Source organism: Pieris brassicae, chromosome 2 (genome assembly GCF_905147105.1).
Source record: "Pieris brassicae chromosome 2, ilPieBrab1.1, whole genome shotgun sequence".
NCBI classification, from domain to species: domain Eukaryota; kingdom Metazoa; phylum Arthropoda; class Insecta; order Lepidoptera; family Pieridae; genus Pieris; species Pieris brassicae.
The window spans coordinates 14,351,278-14,375,109 of NC_059666.1; the positions used below are offsets into that span (position 1 = coordinate 14,351,278).

General features: G+C 33.1%; 1 protein-coding gene across 2 annotated transcripts in view; it reads right to left on the reverse strand.

The window, feature by feature from the left end:
* Positions 1-23,832, reverse strand: part of LOC123717942 — a 44,637-nt gene that overhangs the window by 14,805 nt on the left and 6,000 nt on the right. The window contains exon 1 of one of the 2 annotated variants that reach the window (XM_045674223.1): positions 23,188-23,262. The exons of the other annotated variant lie outside the window; for it this stretch is intronic. Coding sequence (XP_045530179.1) covers positions 23,188-23,239 — 52 coding nt within the window. The 5' untranslated portion in view covers positions 23,240-23,262. Of the gene's footprint in view, positions 1-23,187; positions 23,263-23,832 lie in introns of those variants that run through there. 2 annotated transcript variants of the gene reach the window in all.

The following is a 23,832-nucleotide window of genomic DNA, read 5'->3' on the forward strand; positions in this document are numbered from 1 at the left end:
AAGGTTATTTGCAAAGTGAACTCACCTTCGCAAATATTAAAATACTCGACAATACGCAATCATTTATAAAGATTTTTATGTCATCTTTAAACTCAACTACGACCAAATAATTTATTTATTTATTCGTAATCTTACAGCTAACATACCTATTATAAAACACAACACTTACACAATATACAAAGCCAAACAGATTAGATTGATAAACAAGATATACAAATAGAAAACCCAAGTATATAAATAGACAATAAAACTGAAATTTAACCTTAACAAACAAAAACTTAGTATTTTAAAGAAAAAAGAAGAATGTACATAAACATTACAAAGGCTTCAATACGTAAGAATAAATATAGTTTTTTTTATTTCCCTAATTATGATCGTTTCCAGCTCATCCAAGTCGGGAATACAATAATAACGATTTCAAATAGAAAGCTTGATGTTTTGATACAAATTTGGTATTTGCATACAAATATTAATTTAATATGTTTATCATTAAGTTTCTAAAAGTTGCCGTTAAATGATAGAAATCACGCAACTTCACACGTCATTTACTTTCCTTGAATGTCGTACCATGCTGCACATAGACCAAGAGATAGAGACAAACATAAAATCATTTGTTAATATAACTATTGAGAGTATATTTAATGAGCATTCTACTAAAATAAACATTCAAATAATTCCTGGAATTAATAAAATTGATTGCGTTAGCTACCCACTGAAGTATTTCCGGTAAGGAAAATACGGTAAGGTCGTACTAATTCTTAACGCACTTAAAATATCTGGCAGTTTTAATGTCCCTAACCTTATATGTACAACTTATTTCGCTGATAACAAATATACAGCGTTTGTGAAGAATGCGTACAGGTTGTCGGGGTATACGGCGCGCGATCGTACAGGTTTTTTAAGAAAACTAATCATGGTTTAACTAAGAATGCAACATTAAAAAAAGGAACAAAATACATTACTAAGCAATCGTATTACTAACACATATTTTTATGTTAAAACAACAAAATTACAAATAGATAATAAATAAAACATTGATTAAGTCACGCTAACATTGTCCTATATGGGCACAACTTTCTCCCCTTTAACGATACCTTTCACTATTTTTAATACACTACCAATTACATAAATAAAAACAATATTTACTATTACAAATTAAGTTCTGATTAATATTGATTCTTTAGAACAGCCATGGGGGGCCAGCCATTAGTCTCAATTGACTCTTGTCATTTGCGTAGAAGGTATGGAACAGTGTTTACGAGACAAGTACTCTCTATACTCTCTATCTTTTTAATGAGGTGAATGGTTGCTCGCGCTAGGGTTGAGCTTGACGCGAGGCCTGTGGGGCTGGGTTTACACTCGGCCTCTTGAAATCAGAGGGGTAGCGAGACCCTACCCACTAAAATACTTCAGCCCTACACACGCCCTTAAGATGGGCCTTTGGTGTACGCCAAGGCATTCAACTCAAGGAATCAGGGCTTATATCCGTTATAGACTATTGAAGTCTGGAAGGCGGTTCCAGGCTCGAGAACCCAGCCCCGAACCACCGGTCAGTCTACACTCTCTATATGTCTTGGATTAGCATCGGTACTCTGGATGACTTCATTCTTGAGTACCATGCAATCCAAAGGTGGCTAGAACCATAAAATACCATATAAAAACACCGGGGTCGTTGTTTCCATTGGAAATAACATTGCTCATGTCTCAGCGAAAGAAGAAGAATGAACGTTGTAACAACGAGACTTAAGACAGGTTATTATTAACATATTACTTACTGCCCGCTTTAAAGTTAATACAATTCCAAAATATTTGAAACCTGGTCTAATATTTAAAAATTAGTTAGAAAATATAAAATATAGAAGAGCTTGTTATACACGTTTATTTGATATGACCTTGAGATATTGAAATGATTTTAATGAATATTAATATTGGAATTTCCACAAAAAAAAATTTGATCTCCACGTTTTACTTAATATAACGCCGACGTGTGGATACAGACGACAGGCACAAAATCAAGGATTGAATGACGCTTGATAAAGCATTGACTCTTATGCTATAGAGATCATAGACAAGTCGGTCGGTAGCTTTCACAAGTCTACTCCTTTTTTACTTAACCTTCCGAGATCAAACCAGTCTATTAACTTTCTTTGCATTCACTATAGTAATTAATATGTAATGCAAAATCAATCAATTTATATGAGTTGCTCATTCGAGCGCTCTTACATAATTATTTATTAGATTTAACAAGCAGTTGTGCACGGCTCTGTGGTTGTCAGTTGTCACGTGTCATTTAATTTTTTTTAATCTTTGGTTTTTAGGCCATATATTCAAGTAATAATTCATCAAGTCAAGAGTAAAATAATAGCGAATTTTATGTTATTATTGACTTTAATTAATTAAAATTTAAAAAAATAATGGCGCAGTAACCTTTTAGATCTGCGCTTGGCCTGGGCTAGATTTTTGTAGCTGTTTATTTGTTTTTCGTAATAGACGATCAGTCTTCTGTGCGTAACACAAGTCTAAAGCAAGTCTATCTCTTCTCTATGATTTCCTTCACCATACAAGCAAGTATTAAATGCGCACATACACAGAAAATCGACATGATGATCAGCGGTGAGGGTCGCATGCTGATGGTAATCGGCCTCGCCTCTATGCCTAGGATCTTTTATTTCACTTATACCTTCACGATCTCCAAGTAATATATAACCACGATGATTTAGTGTTCACTGTTTCGTAAAAATTTAGTATTATAAATTAAGAAAATGAAACAAAAAGTAGAATGCCATGTTATTAACAATTGAAACCTAGTATGAAGCAATTCGATTGCTTGCGGTTCTATAGAGCACAATGTTGTCATACATAATTATTTGATCGATTGTTATTAAGGCATCGACGCTGACAATAATAGTATCCGCTTTTAATATTATTATTAAACTTAAATCTATAAAGACATCTTAAACATTAAAGACGCCGCCCTAAACCATGCTGCCGACACTCAGCTGTGACGGTGACGCCAACTTGGGGGTTTACCTATTAAATGTAGGGTAAATCAAGATATCCAGGGGGTATATAAATAATGCACGAAACTCTACAAACATTTATTTAGGGTAATTTTTAGGGAGTACTTTACACAAGTTTTTTTTATATACGCTCGGTATACAATTTATATTAAGCCTCGAAGCTAACCAAACTAAACCAAATCCAAACGAAAACGCCATTGACTATATACTCGTATACTAATTACAATAAAATAGCCATTTACTAATCATGGTAAAAGTAGACGTCACATACCACGACCGGTTTTTGTAAATGAATTATATAACTCTCGCAATAATATAAAAAATAACTCTTCTGACTATTTCAATAGTTGAGTTACAAATGATGTATACCTACTGATAATAAAGACAATAATTTAGCGAAACGTTATCACAAGAATTCGTCTAAATTGCTTGGAGATGATACGGAAGTCACCACACCCATTGTTTAAACAGAGTTCTCACGTTTAAAACGTGTTTTTGATTTAAACATACCTGCCACTATATCCTGCAGGTTTAATACAATAGACGATAATAATAAGGCAATTTTATAACAGTGAATGAATCCGGTGCAAATTACGACCCGCTAATGTAAATCTCATTATGCGCGGATCTATAAAATAGCTAAATTGAAACGAAGACCATATTCAAGCTTTGCCTATTGGCTTGCGACTTCCTAGTAAGGTGATGGAAAATATCGTGAAGAAATCGCCTTAATCCCAAATCGACGTCATTTGTCAGCCACAGAATTAAAATTAATTAAAAATTACTTTATTTGACTCAAAAAACATTACATTTTGTACTTACATTCTAAAGGTTGTAAACATACAAAAGGCAACGAAACGTTGAGATTCAATATTCATTTTGGTTAACCTTAAACATAATATACTTCTATGAGCACTATCGTTTAAACTAGGCCTAGTCTGTATCTTAAACGCTAGTTCCTTCCAGTATCAATAAGAAATTGGTTAAGTTGTTTGTTATTAGATGTTTATTAATTTTATTGTTTTTTAACTAAATGAGGGTAGAACATATTTAAGTTGTTGCAATGGGTTAGACCGTAGTAAGTATGAACTTCGATAAATAATGCTTATCTACTTAGCTATTTAGAAAAATACATGAAGAAAAAGATACAGATATCTATATGAAGACTAATTACGTTAAGCGGAAATTGAAAATTGAACTACGCAACAAATTATCAAAGAGGCTGCGCCTACTGAATGCTGTCTCCGACACTGTCGACATCTATATGTTCGCAGAGTGAATTCACAGTTGCGATATTATATGTTTAATATATACTTTATTTACCGACATTATCATATTGACATAGTCTGTAAGGATAATCTATGTATTTCTGTATAAATAAAATATTAATAGTATTTGTTTAGATTTGTAAAGTAAGCTAAATTGGACTATCCCTTAAATGACGTCATTACGTGTGACAGTTGACATCGATGTCATCGACCCACCGCGTTGGGCCCTTATTTATATTCTATTCATATTAATGACAGCATAGAATTACTATGATTGGTATGCTAGATGTTAAAGTTCTTTGGAAAATATATTTTATTGTTTGATTCCTTCCGCCGCTGGCTTTGGCCATATCTTCGTACCTTACAGGGATATTATAATAATATAGTTAATATAATATAGTTTTTAACTAAAGCATTGTTAAAAAAATTATAATATTGTTCGCCCCACATTAACAAAACTACATAAAAACAAACTGGGTTTGTCGAAGGAGGCCTAAGCCACAGCAACAAAAAACCAGTTGCAATACGACCTTTTTAGGTCTGGGCTTCAGATTGTTGTATCTGTTTCATTAGCATTTGTCAAGCTAATAGGCAAGTAGGTTGACACTCTCCGTCGACTGTTTGAGTCTAAGGCAAGCCGGTTTCCTCTCGATATTATCCTTCACCGTTCGAGCGAATGTTAAAATGCGCACATAGAAAGAAAATCTTTTGGATCACAGCCTGGGATCGAACCTACGACCTCAAGGATAAGAGTTCCACGCTGTAGCAAAGGCATACACTGCTCTCCTAAGCCACAACATTGATGTCAATAAAAAAAAAACATATTTTTTACATATACCTAATAAAGTTCAGAAATGTATATATTTTTCTAGGAACTATGGATCTCTACTGAAAAATGCATAATACGATAGGAATCAGAGAAAATTTGTCAATTACACATAATTAACGTTTTATAACATCACGTAATCTACAATTAGTAAATAACTTAAGATCAACCGCAGATAATCATACGAAAATGACATTCTAACATGCACAGATGAAAGACAATGCATTATTCAAGTATCCTTATTTAAATACATTAACGAAACAATCTAGTGGTTTTTTTAAAAATTTATAACACTCTAGTCCCGTGCATTAGTGTCCAGGGACTTTAAATAAAAACAAGACACCTTTAATTCATTTTACTAGTTCGCGAATTTACTAAAACGCGCAAAGCGAAGTGTTTAAAGTCGTTTATTTCCCTAAAAATTACTTTAATATTGTTACCTTTGCAGTAGGAGACTGTTGAGGGTTCAAGTGCACAGATGATGTGATGGTTGCAGCTCCTTACAAACGTTGTGTAATACAAAAAAGAACTTGGCGATTAAAAAGAGTGGCGGAGAGTTTATTGCCAGTTCTTCTCTTCCGTTCTACGCCCTTGATTTGAGAACTGGCAGTAAATGTAAAATTAGAAGCATTTCATATATATTTCATTTTTGACGTTCATAAGTGTACATTGTGTTACCTACATTAATAAATGATTTTTGACTTTGACAGGCCCTTAAGAGAAAGAAGACCCTTAAAGATTTTGTTGGCGCCTGGTAGATAGTACTGGTGACCACAGAGCTGGTTCTTTCTTCGCTCAGCGAATAGTAAAAGGTTTAAAGGTGTACTTTTGGTACTGCCACAGGGACCAAACTATTTTAAATTGTTTTAATTTTCTTTTTATTATAATAAGGTATATTTGTATAATAGTCAACCAAGGTCTTATATTAATTTAAAGAAACACGTTCAAGCTTAAACTTTAGCTTAGTTTCGTGTAAAGTGTATCATGAAATTTTAACCATTTTACAACATGGTAACACCTAGCATGTCTTCTAAGATAATTTCTCAGTGTTCATTTACACAGTTAACCTGAGAAAATTCCCACGAGTTAACAACGTAATTTAGTTACATAATTAATTACGATATACATATATGATTATAAATAATACTAAATATTACAGTCAAAACCGTTTAGAATAACATACCGGTTATATTGACCAAAATCAAAGGTCCAGGCTGAATTCGATTAGGTACTTAATAACAACGTCTTCGGCTGTTACGGTTTTTACGACCAACTATGAGTAGTCCGTTCGGTATCGTTACGTAGACTGTATTTACTTTAGTCGATTGTTGGTAAACAATTTAAAACAAATTGTTATAAAAAAAATACTTCACTCTAATTAAAGACTGAGAACTTACATTAATTATTAAAGGATGTTAAGACCAACTCCAACCAACAGTAATGCCAACTCCACAAGACCAACTTCAAAAACCCCTAAATATCAATTAAAAACCCGTAAAGTGTTTGTTGTACATTCGGTTTGAGAGATTTTAAATATGCATTAAAAATACATTCTATTATAATATAAAATAGCTGTTATTTCGGTCTTGGTATTATAGCTTTTTCATATTCCAGTTATAGCCACTTAACACCACGATCGAGGCTTTATATAAAGTGTATATATATATTTATATATATATACTTTATACATATACATTTTATATACACTATATATATATATCGTGCGTTAAAAGTAATAAGTACAACCACAAATTTCTTCATATGTACCCCCTAACAAACACTAAGTTTAGAGGGAGAGCCTCCAAGTTGGCATCACTGTAATACTGTCAAAACGACACCAGTTACACGAATAATGTTACAAGATGGCGACCAATGTGAGATATGTACCGACGGTACTTGATACTTGAATGAACGTATTACCTAACGGCCAACCTTTTACTTATTCTGTGGTTGGCTTCTGACCTTATTAAAGACCAGTACTAGTTATAGTAAATATTAATATCTATTCCAAATTCTGTAAAGATATAGTTATACTAATTTACTTCCGATACTTTGCGCTCTACGAAATCAGTACTAATTCTCTCACGCTTTAAGATTAAAATTGTAACGTTAATCAATTATAGTTATGCAACAGTTTGGTTGTAGACCTTGACACTTCACGCTTAAGCCGGTACGTTCTTTGGATTAATTGTCAGTAATCAATAGGGCCTTCGACATATTTGAAACTTGTGGGAGTTACAGCAGGAATCTTTTGATTGTGTTAAAGATTTTTAAGTTTGTTATAGTGATTTTCGTGTGGTCCTTACTTTTATTTATTTATTAAGAATCTTAACAGCGCAATATAGAAATAGATGTATATATATAACAATGTGGGCCAATTAAAAATCTTCACATATAGATGTTTTTTACAAATAAGCAGGAAAACATACCAATTATTTTGGTTAAAGAACAAAAAAGAAAAAAATGAAAACAGTTTTACAAATTTGCTTATGTCTAAACCCTTCTTTTTTCTTTCTTAAGAGATACCGCGGGAAATGGACACTCAATGGCCAGCCTTTTCAGAATTAGCACGCTCTTTCTCTACGACTAAGTCGAATTGGTTCGAACGTACTTCGGTGGGCAGCTAATTTCGCATAGAATCTCGCCACACTATTATTATACCTAAAAATGTAACCGGAACACAAATCGCAGTGCTTAATCAAAATTGTATGACGGAAAATTTGCCGCGCGTTTCCTAGTCGAAAACATAACTAATTATTCAAAAGCCAAATTGCATTTTTATGTTAGAAGTAATTAGTGTTCGTGGTTCAATGCCTAAATTTGAAATTGTTATATTTTCAATTAGAATTAGGCAGATAAGATAGAAATTAGGTTTGTAAGACACAATATGCGTTAAAAAACATTATAATCGAAGAACAAAACAGCGTCTATCGACTGTTATCTAACTATTGTTACAAAATACTTTAACAAAAAAACTTGGTGTTTGACAGGCTATTGTTCTTGAAAGCGCACGCGATGGAAATAATAAATTTTACTATGATGCCTTGATAAGCTCTTTAATAATAATAAAACCTTATGCATAGTAGAAATATGGTCGTGACAGTTAATGTAACACTAGTCCCCACTAGCTAGGGACACTAGGGAGTCCCTGTGATATGAGTTACTAGATCCATTATTCTGTGGTACATGTTTGAAACTATTTTATTTAAAAAAAACAAGTCAAAATTCGTATAAAACCTTAAGTTGCGTGAATGTATGGGTATGTGAATGGGTATGTGTGCGTACCACTCTGTGTTTGAGAGTGTGGTTGAGAGTTGTTATATCACTGTCTCTTAGTTTTTGTAACCTCTGAGTCGTGTCAAAATATGCAGTAAGGCCTCTGTTAAAGATAGGATTAAAGATTGACATTCGTAAACAAGATATATTCAATAGATATCAGGTATTCATTTACTACTGACTTTACAATTTATTAGCTACACATAAGGGTCTTTGTACCGTCATAAATATACCCACTTGACGGTACCCGAAAAACTTTCTCAAGATTAACTTCAATGTGTAGATAATGCACTTAAAATATATTTTCTGGAAATGTTTTTTTGTTACGTTTTTAAACGTGTTCAGAAAGTGATTTAGTTCTGGAATTATCATATCCCTTGACTTTGACATAAAAAACTAATATAATACAACCACGAACCCTAATTACTTCGAACATAAGAAATGAAATTTGCCATTTGAATAATCAGTTATGTCGAAAGACAAGGAACTGCGCGGCAAATCTTCCGTCATACAATTTTGATTAAGCACTGCGATTTGTGTTCCGGTTAGATTTTTAGATACAATAATGGTTTGTGAGGACATTCTATAGAGAGAACATTGAAGTATTTTCGACTTAGGGTACTTCAAGAAATGACCGAACTAATTCTTACACGCGGACTCGCGAACGTTCTGGCATTGACATGGACACAACCTTTATTACTTAACATCAGGTGCATATATATATATTATTTTGTTTATTAAAATCTCAAAACCAAATGTTTTGTGTGTCGGTAAGTAACGACTAGTAGTATATAATATATATGTCGCAGCCGACTAGCTTAATCAGCCGTTCATTTAACAGCCTAGTCGTTTAACTAAACGGCGCCGTTAAACTAACGGCCTGAAAGAAATTTAGCCTGTTGATAAACAGCTAGGCAAATGACTTGGATCGATGACGTTTCATTACTTCCCTAGCCTGTTAATTTAGAGACTGAATTTCTAGACTGTTAACTTAAATTTAATTCCTCTTTCTGCCACTCTCAAACTCGGTACAAAACTCTTCAAACTGTCAATATGGCGTCGGCAAACCAGAACTTTGATGGTGTTTCCCGAAGTTTCATGAAAAACAACAAGAACAATGCAAGAGTGTAGTGAAAATAATAGTGTGAATTTGACTTAAGCAATTAAATTTTAAAAGAAATATTTTTTATCGTCATGTTTCATCTATTTTATTTATTGAAAGAAAACAATTTTTTAACCGGATTAAAGCATTATTAATATAAAATTATAATTATTTTACATAATTTTAAATTTTTTTCCGACGTTTTGTGCTTTACAGCGTCACGGTGACTGAAGACAAAAGGTGTTGAATGTCAAAAGTATCACAGCTGTAGAGAAAGTTGTGTTATCTGTATTTATTTCCCCGGAGTTGGTATCGCCTAAAAGATGACGGGTTTTTGGTGAAATGACTCACGGTGTCCTCTATTTTCGCGGATTGTAAACCAAAGACAATACTATTTTATTTATGCCAAATAATGACTGTATGGTACGAATGTCCTAAGCATTAGCCAGCCAGTTTATCAAATGTTGTAACAAGCGCTTCGGCTGAATATCTTTCAGGCCGTTAGTTCAACGACGCCGTTTAGTTAAAAGGCTAGCCTGATCATTGAACGGCTAATTAAGCTAGTTGGCTGCGACATATATACACACTGTAGATTAAGATTTTCCACAAGTCTACTAATCGGATTACGTATTCACCATTCGTTAAATTATTCATGACTGCTTTGAATATCTATTTCGTATTTTCTTTCATTTGTCCCTAAGACATTGTTATAACAGTGTCACTTCTTACCTTAAAATATCCAACATATCCAATAAATTTACATAAATATTTAAAAACCTCATCATGGAATGATGTCATCAAGACGTAAGACGATAAATTAATCAGTGGCGCTTCAACCTTTTTAGGTCTGGGCCTCATTTATGTATCTGTTTCATAATAACTTGTCAATCTAATAGGCAAGTAGGTGATCAGCTTCCTGTGCCTGACACACGGCGTTGTTTTTTTTTTGTCTAAGCCAATTTCCTTACGATATGTTAAATGCGCACATAGCAAGAAGGTCCATTGGTGCACAGAGGGGGATCGAACCTATGACCAACACTGCTCATCCAGACGATATGTTCATAAAATGATTTAAGAAAATATATAATCATTGTAAGTAAAGAATGTTCATTGTGCTTTATCTTGTAATCTGTATATTAAATATTGTTCATACATGCTCTCTCAGTCACGTACCAACATCCTTTAAGTGATGTCATTGTTTTAAAACAGTCTACAGAAACTATAGTATTAACGTGTTGTACATAATTTGAATACCTTATGGATATAATTGGCTATTCAAAGGTTCATAACTGTATGGCCTTTTTGGACTGTGGCTTAAATGGCGTCAACTGCGCAGGCTTTGACTTTGATTATTGTCTGTGTGCCCTCTAAGGCTGTACGTACCTATATATTTTCTGAGAAAACTGACACGATATAACAGTTGCGCAACATTCAATTCGATATAATAACTTTTATAGTTTCAAATGTTATTCGCAATTAATGTGTAAGTGTTTGTACCCTTAACCACTGGCTAAGGGTACAACAGCTACCTGTTTACTAACAAATGTTTACTATTTACTCACATCTTATAATTAAGAACTTATTTTTAAATAATAGAACAATATTAACAAGGTTTAACTTTTGGACTTTACGTCACGTTTAGACTTTAAAACATCGCCCACGCAAATATCAAAACTGGTTAATTTTACTATTTACATGTGCGTAGCCCATTACATTCCTGTGGCAGATAAAATTGCACGGAACATTCTGTGTACAAAAACTTCTTGAAACCTTCGCGAGTCGACCTTGTAACACACCATGACGAATCGGGCGTACGGTTTAATAATAAGTTGAAATACTTAATATTATATAACAGTTTAAAAACAAAACGCCTTAAGAATCTAGTTTGTAATTAAATAAATAATGATTTCTACGTGGACAAACGTATCTATGATAAGATGTTTTTTAAACGACATTATTCTGGTGTTGACTTAGGACGTAAGTTCGAACCCAGGCTGTGCACCAACTGGCTTGGACATGAGGACACCGGTTATTTAGATCCAAAAAGTGGAGAGCGTGTGTGAGGCTGAAAATGCTGAACTGATGAAATGTTCTCGAAGCAGATACAGAAATAGAAAACTTGTAGCGCCTCTTTTTATTTTCAATAAGACCAAACTTTTTTATATGTTTTATGCTCTGTGCGTTGACCAGGATGAGTAAGATTTCCAGCGAATAAATCAGGTTAAATATTTTTGATGATTTTTTTAAATATTTTTAGTTATAGCTTAAACATGCACTTTGATAATTGGAATTATATATTCGAATAACAACCAAGTCGTGTATTCGATATGTGGTCCTCTTATTAATTAATCAGTGCAAAAAATTCAGTTATATAAAACCTGGTAAAAAAAGAATGGTATATATATACACCATTTATTTACAATAAAAACCAAAGTCCACTTACAAAGATGCATAATCAATGATAGTAAAGTTTTCCTTTTAAATGCTTTATTTTTGCAACCTTGTCGTTTAACCCAATAAAAAATTGTTAATTAAATATTCGCAAAATTAATCTTTTTGTTTATTCAAAGAACTACGTAAGTGTTCAGTTATTCACGGCCTTGTGTTATTCAAACAAATTATCTCAATAATTAACTCCACATACTACAGTAAGGCTAACGTGTTTAAATAAAGTAACTCATAATAGTTATTCCTTTTATATAAGAAATACACTATCACCCTATATCCAGGCTTTTATAAATTTAGCAGTTCTTTTGCGCGTCATCAATGAACAAATAAAATCTTAATATATATAAATCTCCTATCACGATGTTTGTCCGCGATGGACTCCTAAACTACTCAAACGATTTTAAATTAAATTGGCACACCGTGAGCAGTCTGGTCCAACTTAAGAGATAGGATAGCTTAGATCTTTAATTATAGTCGCAATTTTATTTTATTGCAAATTATTTGTCTATAATTAATTGACAGTCACATTTATCTGTATTTTTGGAGTTACCAAAAGATTCTAACAGATGTCGATACTTTTCGACTGGATTGAGTTAGTAATCAATAGATGGCACTGCTATGGTAAACCGACAAACGTCTCATATAAGCTACAATTCAATATCATGATTACCACGTGTTATTCGAGGCTAAAGTATAAATTAAATTTATTTTCTAGTAAACGAAATACCGTGAAATTCAATTATTTCAACTTTTTTAATTTTTGGTGTTAGCATAGCCAACCACGTGTTACTTAGACCGAAGTGTAAATCAAATTCAAATTATAGTGAGGATAATACAGTGAAATTATTCTTTCGCTTCACGGTATTAAAGCTGACTAAAACCACATTAAGGAGAAACGAAGTTCGCGGGGGCAGCTAGTAGTTTTATATGTCGCATAGCAGATGTTCAATTAACAGCGGCCTGAAAGATGTCCAGCCAGTTGATCTAACAGCTAGGCAAATGACTTGGATCGATGAAGTTTCATCACTTGCCTGGCCTGTTAGCTGTTTCTGATACTCTCAAACTCGAAACGACGTAAGTGTTATTAAGATTTATGAACCCTTAGATAAGCCAAATTATTGATAGCGTCGCAATTCCTCTACCCGTAATTTGTGTTGGTTATAAGCTCATATTTTAAGCCATTAAAATCGACATCGGTTGCTCGCTGCTCAGTAGAGCCTATGTCTCCTCGCGCGCTGCCCCATCAAGGGCTATAGGCCCGCCCCCGTACCGCCGAGTATCAGCAGGGCGCGACCAAGAACACCACCCAACGGGGCATTTGGAGGATGGTATAGCAACCTACACGAGCATTAGCTTCAAACAAAGAGTTTTATTTAAACATCTCCACACAACATCTTCCACCGAAATTAATTCGAGGTTTAGATAAGTTAAATCAAGTGTGTGGGGTCGGAAACTTAAAAATAAAAAAGTTGTCTGTTGTATTTCAATTACTTTTTTCTTTACTCACAGTGGTTGCCTGGAAGAGATCGCTCGAAAGCGATAAGGCCAGTTGCCCTCCTTTTGATTTGATTGTGATTTTTTTTATATCGTAGTGTAACGAAGTGTTAATAAATAATAAATCTTTTGTTACTACAACCAAAAATAATCTTTTAAAAAGACCTTCAACAAATCGGAAGTAATATTTCCTCAATTTTAATCAGCTTAGGTGCTACAACCTTTTTAGGTCTGGGCTTCAGATTTCTGTGCTCTTGTGCTTGACACACGCCGACGACTTTTTGGGTCTAAAACAAGCCGGTTTCCTCACGATGTTTTCCTTCACCATTCGAATGAAAAACTGAACTGAACCGGACTGAACCTACGACCTCAGGGATGAGAGACGCACGTTTTAGCCACTAGACCAAAACTGCTCCTAGATTATGAATAGAACAGAAATAATATTTTGAGACCAGAAAGTACGCCTAGGTAATCCTAGCGCTGATAAAAAACGAGTTCATGTTTACTTCCTTATCTGGACTAAGATTATCTATTGTGTACATATTAATGCAAGAATCTCACTTATGTCCGAGAAACAGACTTAATGAAATGATATTGAAGACAGTGACTAAACGATTTTCAGCTCTCACGTACAAACTAATATTTTATTGGTAAAAGAAAATACCGTGATGAAACCAGCATGACTATGAAACAAGTACGTGCCAAAAACCAATGAAACAAAAGAAATCCAAGGCCGCATAGGTTTGTAACGCCACTAGATTATTATGAAGCAAATTCATTTCCCCTGAACTTCATATTAGAAGGGTCTAGTGCCCAGCGAACGAAATTTGGTATGAATAAAATCTCAGAATGTATGGTTCGAAATTCCAGGTTAGGCATCAAAGAAATTGCCTACAAGGACGCAGGAAAATAACAGCCATAAATCATCTTAACGAAGATCTTATACGAAGTTTGTGTGATCAGATGTAACACTAAGACTAGATTTTCATTTAAAAAATGTTTGAAACATTCATGTACCCCGGATTAATTGTAATCTAGATGCTCACAACACAGAGGTGGTACTGTGGGGACTAGCCTTAGATCACAACCATATTTCTATCATAAATAAATAAAATTTAAATAATGACTTTGAATGGTTCTCTTGTACTCTGAAATCTTAGTGACATATTTCAGTATGTTCCCCTAATCATTTGTTATATAACATCAAATACCACAGACGTCAAACAGTACAGAATTGTGTCTGTGGACGTCCGTAAAACAATATTTTTTACGTCTGACACTTAGCGGACGCAATGAAACGGAATGTATAGCGTGTTAATCAATGTAATCGTTATGGTAACTAATTAACTGTTTACCGATCTTGACCTACTATAAACAATTGTTGCGGTATCCGCAAATGATAATGAAAAAAATAAAAAACTTTGTTCACTTAAATGCGGTCTCACTGCTACTTTCAGGCAACCCAATATTAAAAAAATACATTAACAAACTAATAATACTAAACTACTGAATATAAAAATACATAGTACCTACAAGTTTATTGTTTATGTTGTTACTTAAAGTGAATTATGTGGGATAAAAGGTATTTATGAGTTCCTAATTCTATTTTTGCTTTAATTGAAATCCTTATCAATAAAAAAATTTGTTTTGAAACATAATTCAGATTCATACTTTTGTAACTGCATATTTTCATCAGGGCGCGGAGGACTGAATTGTTGTGCCCCGAATTTTGACTCTCGTTTATTCGGTCTAAGCGTGATGTTGCCATCCTCACTTGGACGTTCCTAAGGTTCGTTGAACTCTTCAGCTTTATAAAACACTAGCTGTGCCGAATTAATTTGGTCCTAGAACGTTTTATAGCTTAAAGCTACAACTTACAAACGGTGAAGGAAAAAATTGTGAGGAAAAAAGGTTGCCTTAGACTCAAAAAAAATCACGGCGTTTGTATATCACTGATAACCTACTTGCCTATGAGATACCAATGATCATGGAACAGATACAAAACTCTGAGTTCCAGACGTTTTTTTATTTTCCTTATGGATAATGTACGGTTCTAATGATGAAAGGTTTGTTTTGGAACCTTTGGATGCAAATAAACAATCAAATCTTTCCTGTTTTTATATATTAGTAGAAGTGTAGTATATAAACTCTAGAGAAATCCGTGAAGTGTGAAATAATTTACGGTGGCATGTTATAAACCCGACCAATAAAAAAACATATTTTCGTGTAACAGAACAATACAATGACATCGATAAGTTTTGCGTCACAAGACATTTAGTTGTAAGGCCGCTAAAATCACGCAATACCTTGGGACTATATGGAATACAAAGTGCTTATCACGATCACATACAGAATATGTTAACTTTTATTGCAGATAACTTGAACGATAGTTGGCAAAGTGAGTGAATGTCACAATGTTTATGCAAAAAACTTTTTTTTTTATAGAACAGGAGGCAGAAACGAACAGGAGGGCCCACCTGATGTTAAGTGATACCACCATGGACACTCTCAATGACAGAGGGCTCGCCAGTGCGTTACCGGCCTTTAATAAGCTAAATATGTAATAATCAACAATACTATTCCGTCTTGGCCGCAGATTGCATCCATTTTTGGTAATTTTTATTTTTTAAGGTGATCCTTCTGTGACACATGTATTTTGGTTTAAGACATGCCGATTTTGTCATGATGTTTGTCTTCACTATAGGACCAAGTGTGTTGCACATAGAAAGACAAATCCAATGGTGCGTGCACAGTTATGCCAACACAGCTGTTAGCTGAATAGGTCCCTAAATAATAGGATATTTAAAAGAGCACCTTGTAAGGCACCACAACTTTATGGAACGAGCTCCTTTTCCAGATATTTTCGAACCGATACGGTTTAGGAGCTTTCAGGAGAAGAGCGTACTACCTTAAAGGAAAACGCAAAAACCTGGGGCAATAAACACTCAAACTTTAGTTACACGCCTACTCGTATACCATAGAAAAGGCTTTCCAATCAGTCCATTACCAAGAATATTTCCTAACACTCCTTAGTAAGACTTGATAGGTGAGAGTGATCATGTGGTCTTATGGACTCGATGTGATAAAAGAATGTCCTCGTGTTACTTAAATATTCTAAACAACCTGTACACATGTTCTACTGAAGATAAAAGTAAAAGATTGTCAAACATACATTTTAAAACGTATTAAAATTCTGAAAAGTTCTGTTTATGTAAAATAAAGTAGATTTCAGATGGATTATTACGCATATTTTATCCTTTGAACCCCTAACATCAGCGCACAACAAATCATCCAATCGCGAAATAAAAAATATTATCAAGCAGTTATGAAGCTGAATAAGAATAATAAAATCCGTTTGTACTTATTGTTCGTTATTATTTAAATTAAGCTAAATAAATAAATCTAAACAGTTACTAGCATCATTATCCTTAAAGTAACAGAAAAAAATACACGTTTTGAACATGATTGTATTCAAAGAAAACATTTTTTATCAATAATAAAACAAAGGTATGTAATGATAACGATAAGCTATGTTTTCAAATACTTTTCTGACTAAAGGTACACTAAAACCTGGCTTCCTTGTATACATAAATCATATTTATTTATATATTTCGCGACCTCTTAGTCTATGACATATACAGAGTTATTGAAGTAAAACTTCTTTATCGGCGTTGGAATAATATTTACGCGTTACATTTTTCCGTTACGCGCCATCTTTTTCACCACGAAGAGATTCGAAGTAATTAATAACAAAAGTATATAATAATGATAACAATTATAGTAATAATTCTATTACAATTAATGAAATTCTGTTATAATCTTAGTAGTATAAGGTAAAATGAAATAATTGTATTATTTGTATTCATGTCTATGATAATAAAAGCCTTTTGTTAAACTTTATCTAATTTTATTTTTTTTAACCAATTTCTGTAAAGTATACAGTAGATAGTAGATACATATAGCTGATCAATATTCGTAAAATAAGGTCATAAAGAAGTATCACTACTTACGTGTGTACACTATACGCACACATTTTTTATAAAGAATAATAAACAAAATCAAAATATATGAAATTTAATTTATCATCTTCAAAGTTAATTTATGCACCTACTTACTTACTAACCTACCTACTTTTATAATTTGCGAAGCGAGCTGAGCGTCAAAGGAAAGATTCTGAAATATTATTGTATGTAACAATTTCTACTGGGCCTGAGATTTCTGAATTCGTTTCAAGAACATTTGTTAGTAGGCAAGTAAGTGATCAGTATACTGTCACTGACACACGCCTACGACTTTTTTTGAGTCACAAGGATTCCCCCCGATATTTTCCTTCACCGTACGAGCGGCTGTAAAATGCGCACATAGTCTATTGTTCCACAGATCAACCTACGACCTAAAGGATGAGGGTCGCGCACGCCACTAGGCCAACACTGCTCTTCTGTTACCGAACTTTATAACAATTGTATAAAAAATAATGTCTCTATATGAATGCTATCAGTATAGCTCAAGAATTTCCACACGATTTCTTCACACTCATCTGACCTTGTACCTAAGATTACTCAGTAAATACTTTATTTGTACAATGTATGCCGCTGACGTGCAACGAATGCGAATGATTTTACACCTACTTACGAAACGAATCTTTACTGAATATATAAACTTTTTTAAAGTAGCTGTAGCTGTAGCTGGAGATGCTAACTTTACATAATACGTTCGACATCTGAGCCATGAGCCATGAACCATGAACCACCAACCAGCTGCCCACTGATATATTTTCGAAGCAATTCCACTAAGGGCCGTTCAAGAAAAGGCCGGCAACGCACTTGTGAGCCCTTGGGCAATGTGAGTGTGTACGGGCGTCGGTATAACTTAACAGGTGAGCGTTTTCCGTTGTATAAAAAAATGTTTTTTTGATAGACTATATATGGAAGTATACTTTCTACAATATTGTTAAAATGTATTTATTGGTGAATTATAACTTTAATTTACTGTCTTTTGTTAACATAGCTTTTACACATTAAGAAAACACTTTTCAAACGGATTGAAGCTAATTTAAAATTGAATTATATTTTTCCGACGTTTCGCGTGCTTTTTCAGCGTGCGTGGTCACGTTGACACGGTCATACGGTCACACTTAAAATTATGTAAATAATTATAAGTTTTTAATAATAATACATAGCTTCAATCCATTTAAAAAGTGTTCTTTTTTTAATTTACTTTTTTGTAGTATTTTTAAAGAAGACTACGTAACACATCTCTCGTATAGTCTAGATTAGATTGATTGGAAAGCAATGCTTCCGGTTATTAATTATTCATGGAACACGCGATCTTAGTGATAACAATCGTTTCAATTGTCAATCTGGAAATGCATTCAGAAAAACGGAAGTAGAAATAAAATGATACAGAGTGCTGTTATTTCCAAACAGAGGATCAAACTTTTGTTTTGTACTTTTTTAAATTGAAAAATATAAAAAAGACAAGATCTATATCGCTCCAAGCATTTCCTTATAGACGTTAATAATTGAACATTAAAATTAATAAATTTCTACTGATTGTAAAATACAGCGAGAGACTTCATCTTCTCTGGGTTTTAATATACTACCATTATAGTTTTTGATATTAGTGCACATGACTGTAATACTTGATATGTTTATTCAACATAGTACTTAAGAAAGACAACATAATAAAAGTAATAAGAAAAATGTACGTCAAAGTAGACTTCCTTCCGTTTTTGGATTCGGTTAAAGTCTAAACTAAAATGGAATAAAATTCGAAATCAAAAAAAAAAACCTTTAAAACTACGACCTTCCAAATCAAAACAACCCAAAATTGTTTTTATTATTAATCAATAAACAACAAAAGACGAAAGACGAAAGACGAAAGATGATTTATCTCTTATAAACACAATATAAACGGATTATTTTAATAATCAACATCAATTACGCATATCTATAGCCTATACTTTAAAATAATGTGCACAAAAAGAATATGATTTATCCAATATCTTTACACGCATCAGTGTTAAAACATGTAAACACCAGAATAAAAACGTTGCCAAAACCGATCAAACCCTGCTGGCTAGGCACAACTTGTCTCATCTCGGTACAGGTAGGAGCGGCCGGTGTAACCACATTCCTCGCTTGACCCACATAACTCAATATAGCGATACAGCTGCGCGGCTTTTTTTTTATTCGCGTGTAAACAGAATATATGGATCTAGACAGCTGTCAATACTTAACGGTTCTTATAAAAAAATGTTTATATTGTAATGTAAAATAAAAATTACTATTATTCGAGTACTATAAGGATGTTATTGAATTAAATATTAATACACGACCTTCGACGGAGTGAAGGCTTACTACAAATTCTTCCGCTTATCTTCGCTGAAAAAAAAGAAATCTTGGCGATTAAAACGAGTGGCGGAGAGTTTATTGCCAGTTCTTCTCTTCCGTTCTACGCCCTTGATTTGAAAACTGGCAGTAAATTAGATTGGAAGCATTTAATGTATATTTCTTTTTTATTGACGTTCATAAGTGTTACCTACATGAATAAATAGTTTTTGACTTTGAGTATTATGTTCCAATCTTTCCCCGCCATCTATTTTATCTCTTCCCAGATTTATATTAGGCGTCCTGTATGCCCGGGCGAGTTTTCTTATAATCAATGAATTCCAGTTATATACTTTCTAGTACACAATACATTCAATACATACGGCTTTAGGAAGGTTCTGTACCTTCTTTAGTTAAAATCTCACGCGACTGATAATGCTAATTGCAAATATTTTGTAAATTCTACGAATACATATGAACATGTAAAGCGATGAATATTAAAATGCATAGAAATTATAAAATGTCACGCGAGGCATAAAGTTACTAGGATCGTAGAAAAACAACTTTTTATCTCCAAACGAGTTATGCTAGTTTATATACCAAAGAAACTCGTGTTAAACATTCCTATAATAATAGGAACCCTATAACATTTCGTTAGGGACATTTTACTCTGAATTAATAAAGGTGTTTCTCGGCTATACAGTTGTAGTTTCGTTTTTGTTGATTAAGTATTTCTTTTTTCTTTTCAAGGGTTTCCTAGAAGAGATCGCTTGTTTGCGATAAGCGTTAAAGCGGTAAGCGTTGCATCCCTAATAATTTATGTTATATTTTTTATTTTAATAAATATTATATATGTTTAATATTGTATATATTTGGTCCGTGGGGTCCAAGCGCTATAAGGCTTTTTAAGGAAATAGCAAAAAGGTTAGTTCGACATCACAGGAGACGAAGAGCTGGCAGCTACATCAGAAAAGTCTAGCTATTTAAAGGGGGAAAGCTGCCAGTATCTTTGGAACCTTGCCTAAAGGAACTCCTTTTAATATTTGAAGATTAGTTATTGTTTTTCTTATATTATTTTACGATAGATTACTTTATATGTATTTTTTTAATGTATGTTATCGCTTAGGTTAAAATTATTTTATTTTAGGTAATATTGAGAATGTTTGGTTACAATAAATACTTAATGTAAAACGACCACGTACATTTCTCCTAGTTATAGTCTATATATAGGATTTTGTTATGATTCGTAATCGTGAATTTAACTAGTAAATACACTATTTACTGGGGTACAGCATTTTTTATTACATGAAATGCTACGTACGTAATGAGTTTAAATATATATAAAAGTAAAAATGGTCTTATTATTTAAATTAATAACTTTGTAATAGAAATTATTATATCAGTTAAAAAGCGCAAAGGAAATGCTAACAATAATTTTACACTTGTAGCCAATAAATTGTAAAACGCTAAAAAATTAGAGATAACATAACAATCAAATATACAGTATTTACAATTTTCTTAACCTACATAGTGATAATTAAAATTATTAAAAAGAAAATTAAAAAAAACAATATCGGCCCCGGTGTACCTTTGTTATATTAAATTGGCAGGAATACATATTATACTTTTTCACCATTGATAAAGGCACCAACCGGCAACATCTTGGCCTTGTAATTGTTTCACGATTATTTGTTTTGATGATAACACACGTTCACAATTAATACATTTTGTACCTCAACTGTTTTATGTTATGAATGTGGCAATCAACCAAATCAAAGATTTTAAACTATGACAATAAATATGAGTTGTGTAAACATTTAAGTTGAAAGAAAAAACGGTAAATTTGTCGAATCACGACTCCACTTTAAAACAGCTTCAAATTTTTTCTATATATATTCATCACCCGGCAATGCAATAATGTGGCGTCGCATGCCTCCTAACCCCATAGAAAGTACTATATACAAGTCGTAAAGAACGATACAAAAAATTAGAGCTGTTTTATGGTGTGGCCGTGATTCGACAAATTTACCCAAAAATGTTTATTATACATAATAAAAAGGATATTTAGGTAGAAAGTGCACTAGCCCCACTAAGATTCCCTGTATCGTGCCTTTTGACATTTTAACTGTACTTGACAATAATTTATACATTTTATAACTAAACGATTGTTGCACAATAAGCATATTTTCTGTTTCAGAATAGGAGACAGACAGGTTGAAAAGTTATTTAAGATTGTTAGTGATCGTATAAAGTGTTGAATCGTGCATATTTTGTTTTTAAGAAAGTGGTTAAAGAGTTGAAATACAAAGTTAATTTCAATCTACGAACGGGATCAGGGATGAGTCGCACGCTGAAACCACTAGGCCAACAATTTAAAAGAAATAATTAAAATTATTTTAATTGTTTTTTAATTTGAATTAATTAATGTTGAATCAGTTATACTACCAGGCAGTATATATTTTAAATCACTATAGATATGTTAACTTGTTTCAGCGACTATACGCAGAAGATATTTTTATGGATTTGCGTTTATCAGACGAAGAGACAAGTGTTATGATATATCTTATTTAGATAGGCTTATACAAAATAATTCCATTGACGCTCGAATGCACAGCGGCCATTTATATCTAGATTATCATATAAACACCTAGTATATATATTAATTATGATAACAATTTGCTACTTTGGACTACTAAAATTGAATCTTAATAAAGCCTCGATCATTTGACGATTCGTAACACTCACCCGAAACCAATTATTGTACCTGTTTGGTTACGTCACCGGCTCAAGCGCAACCTTCGAATGCCAAAGATTCCAGTACCTTCGAGTCCCGAATTCTTCGTTTCTTTTTTACATTGTTTGGGTTATTGAATTCTTGTCAGGGTCAAGTCTTTTATGTACTTGCTAAAGTATAATGACCAAATTCTTTAGGAAAACTTCGTACGTATTATAGTTAAAAAGCATAGTAAAATGAAGGAAAATCTCAAATTTCTTGAAAGACATAGATAAACTAGAGAAGCATTAAATTGTAAAATTTCGATTTCTCTAAATACCTATATTAACTACTGTTAGACCTATTAATGTCAATTGACAATCCTTATCCTTTTCACTCCATCGTTTATTTAATACAATAAAAACATGAATTATATTACTATACCATATATAAATCTCATATGTGGTTAATATGTCAGTTTTCATCGGCATAAACACAATTCAATAGAAAGAGATGAATACGGTACAACTAGACTATTTTGTTGAATGGCACTTTAAAAGATATTTTGAAAGAAGTTGAATTCCATACAATAAATAAACAAATGCGTAATATCGAATAAATCTACAATAAACATTTGAAACAAGTGGGAAAGTCTTGCTTTGAAGTATCATCAGTTTACAAAAGTTTACTTATAAAGAGAAATATACATACTATGTCTTATATTCCTTCTGGGAGCGGGTACGGGCACCATCACATTGTCCATATTAAACAAAAGACACACGCAAATCGCACAGAGTATAATAAAAACTGAATTATATAATCGCGATAAATGATAAGCTTATCTATAACCTTATCGATCGTGGAAAACAATGTTGTTTATATAAAGACAATTAAAGAGGTGAATCAACATTTTCGACTACTTACAAACTTTGAGTTTTAGTTAAAGCAATTAATTTAAATCCGTTTAGAGTTGCGTACTTGGCCCATATGTTGCCGTTAACTGTAATAGGTAAAAACAACAGTAAACAGCGTGTTAGTAGAAGGGAAAAATGGCTTAACGTTAGTGTGTGACTTGGTATTGCGAATGCGAAAAAGTTACTTCATCTAGCACAGGACAAGACACGCTTCACGAGACTGACGGCGTACCTCCAGTAGGTCATGGAGGCACCAAAATAAGAAGGAACAGTCAGGTTAACTATATTCCTTTAACATTTCCGCGAGTCTCTTCACAGGATGTGTTCTGCTTTAGATGTCAATAACAAACGACTCCTCTCCTGCTTCATTTAAAAATAATTTAAAACAACTGTTTATGTCCTAATCCTTGCATCTTTCTTCTTTATCTGCAGGTATGTTTGT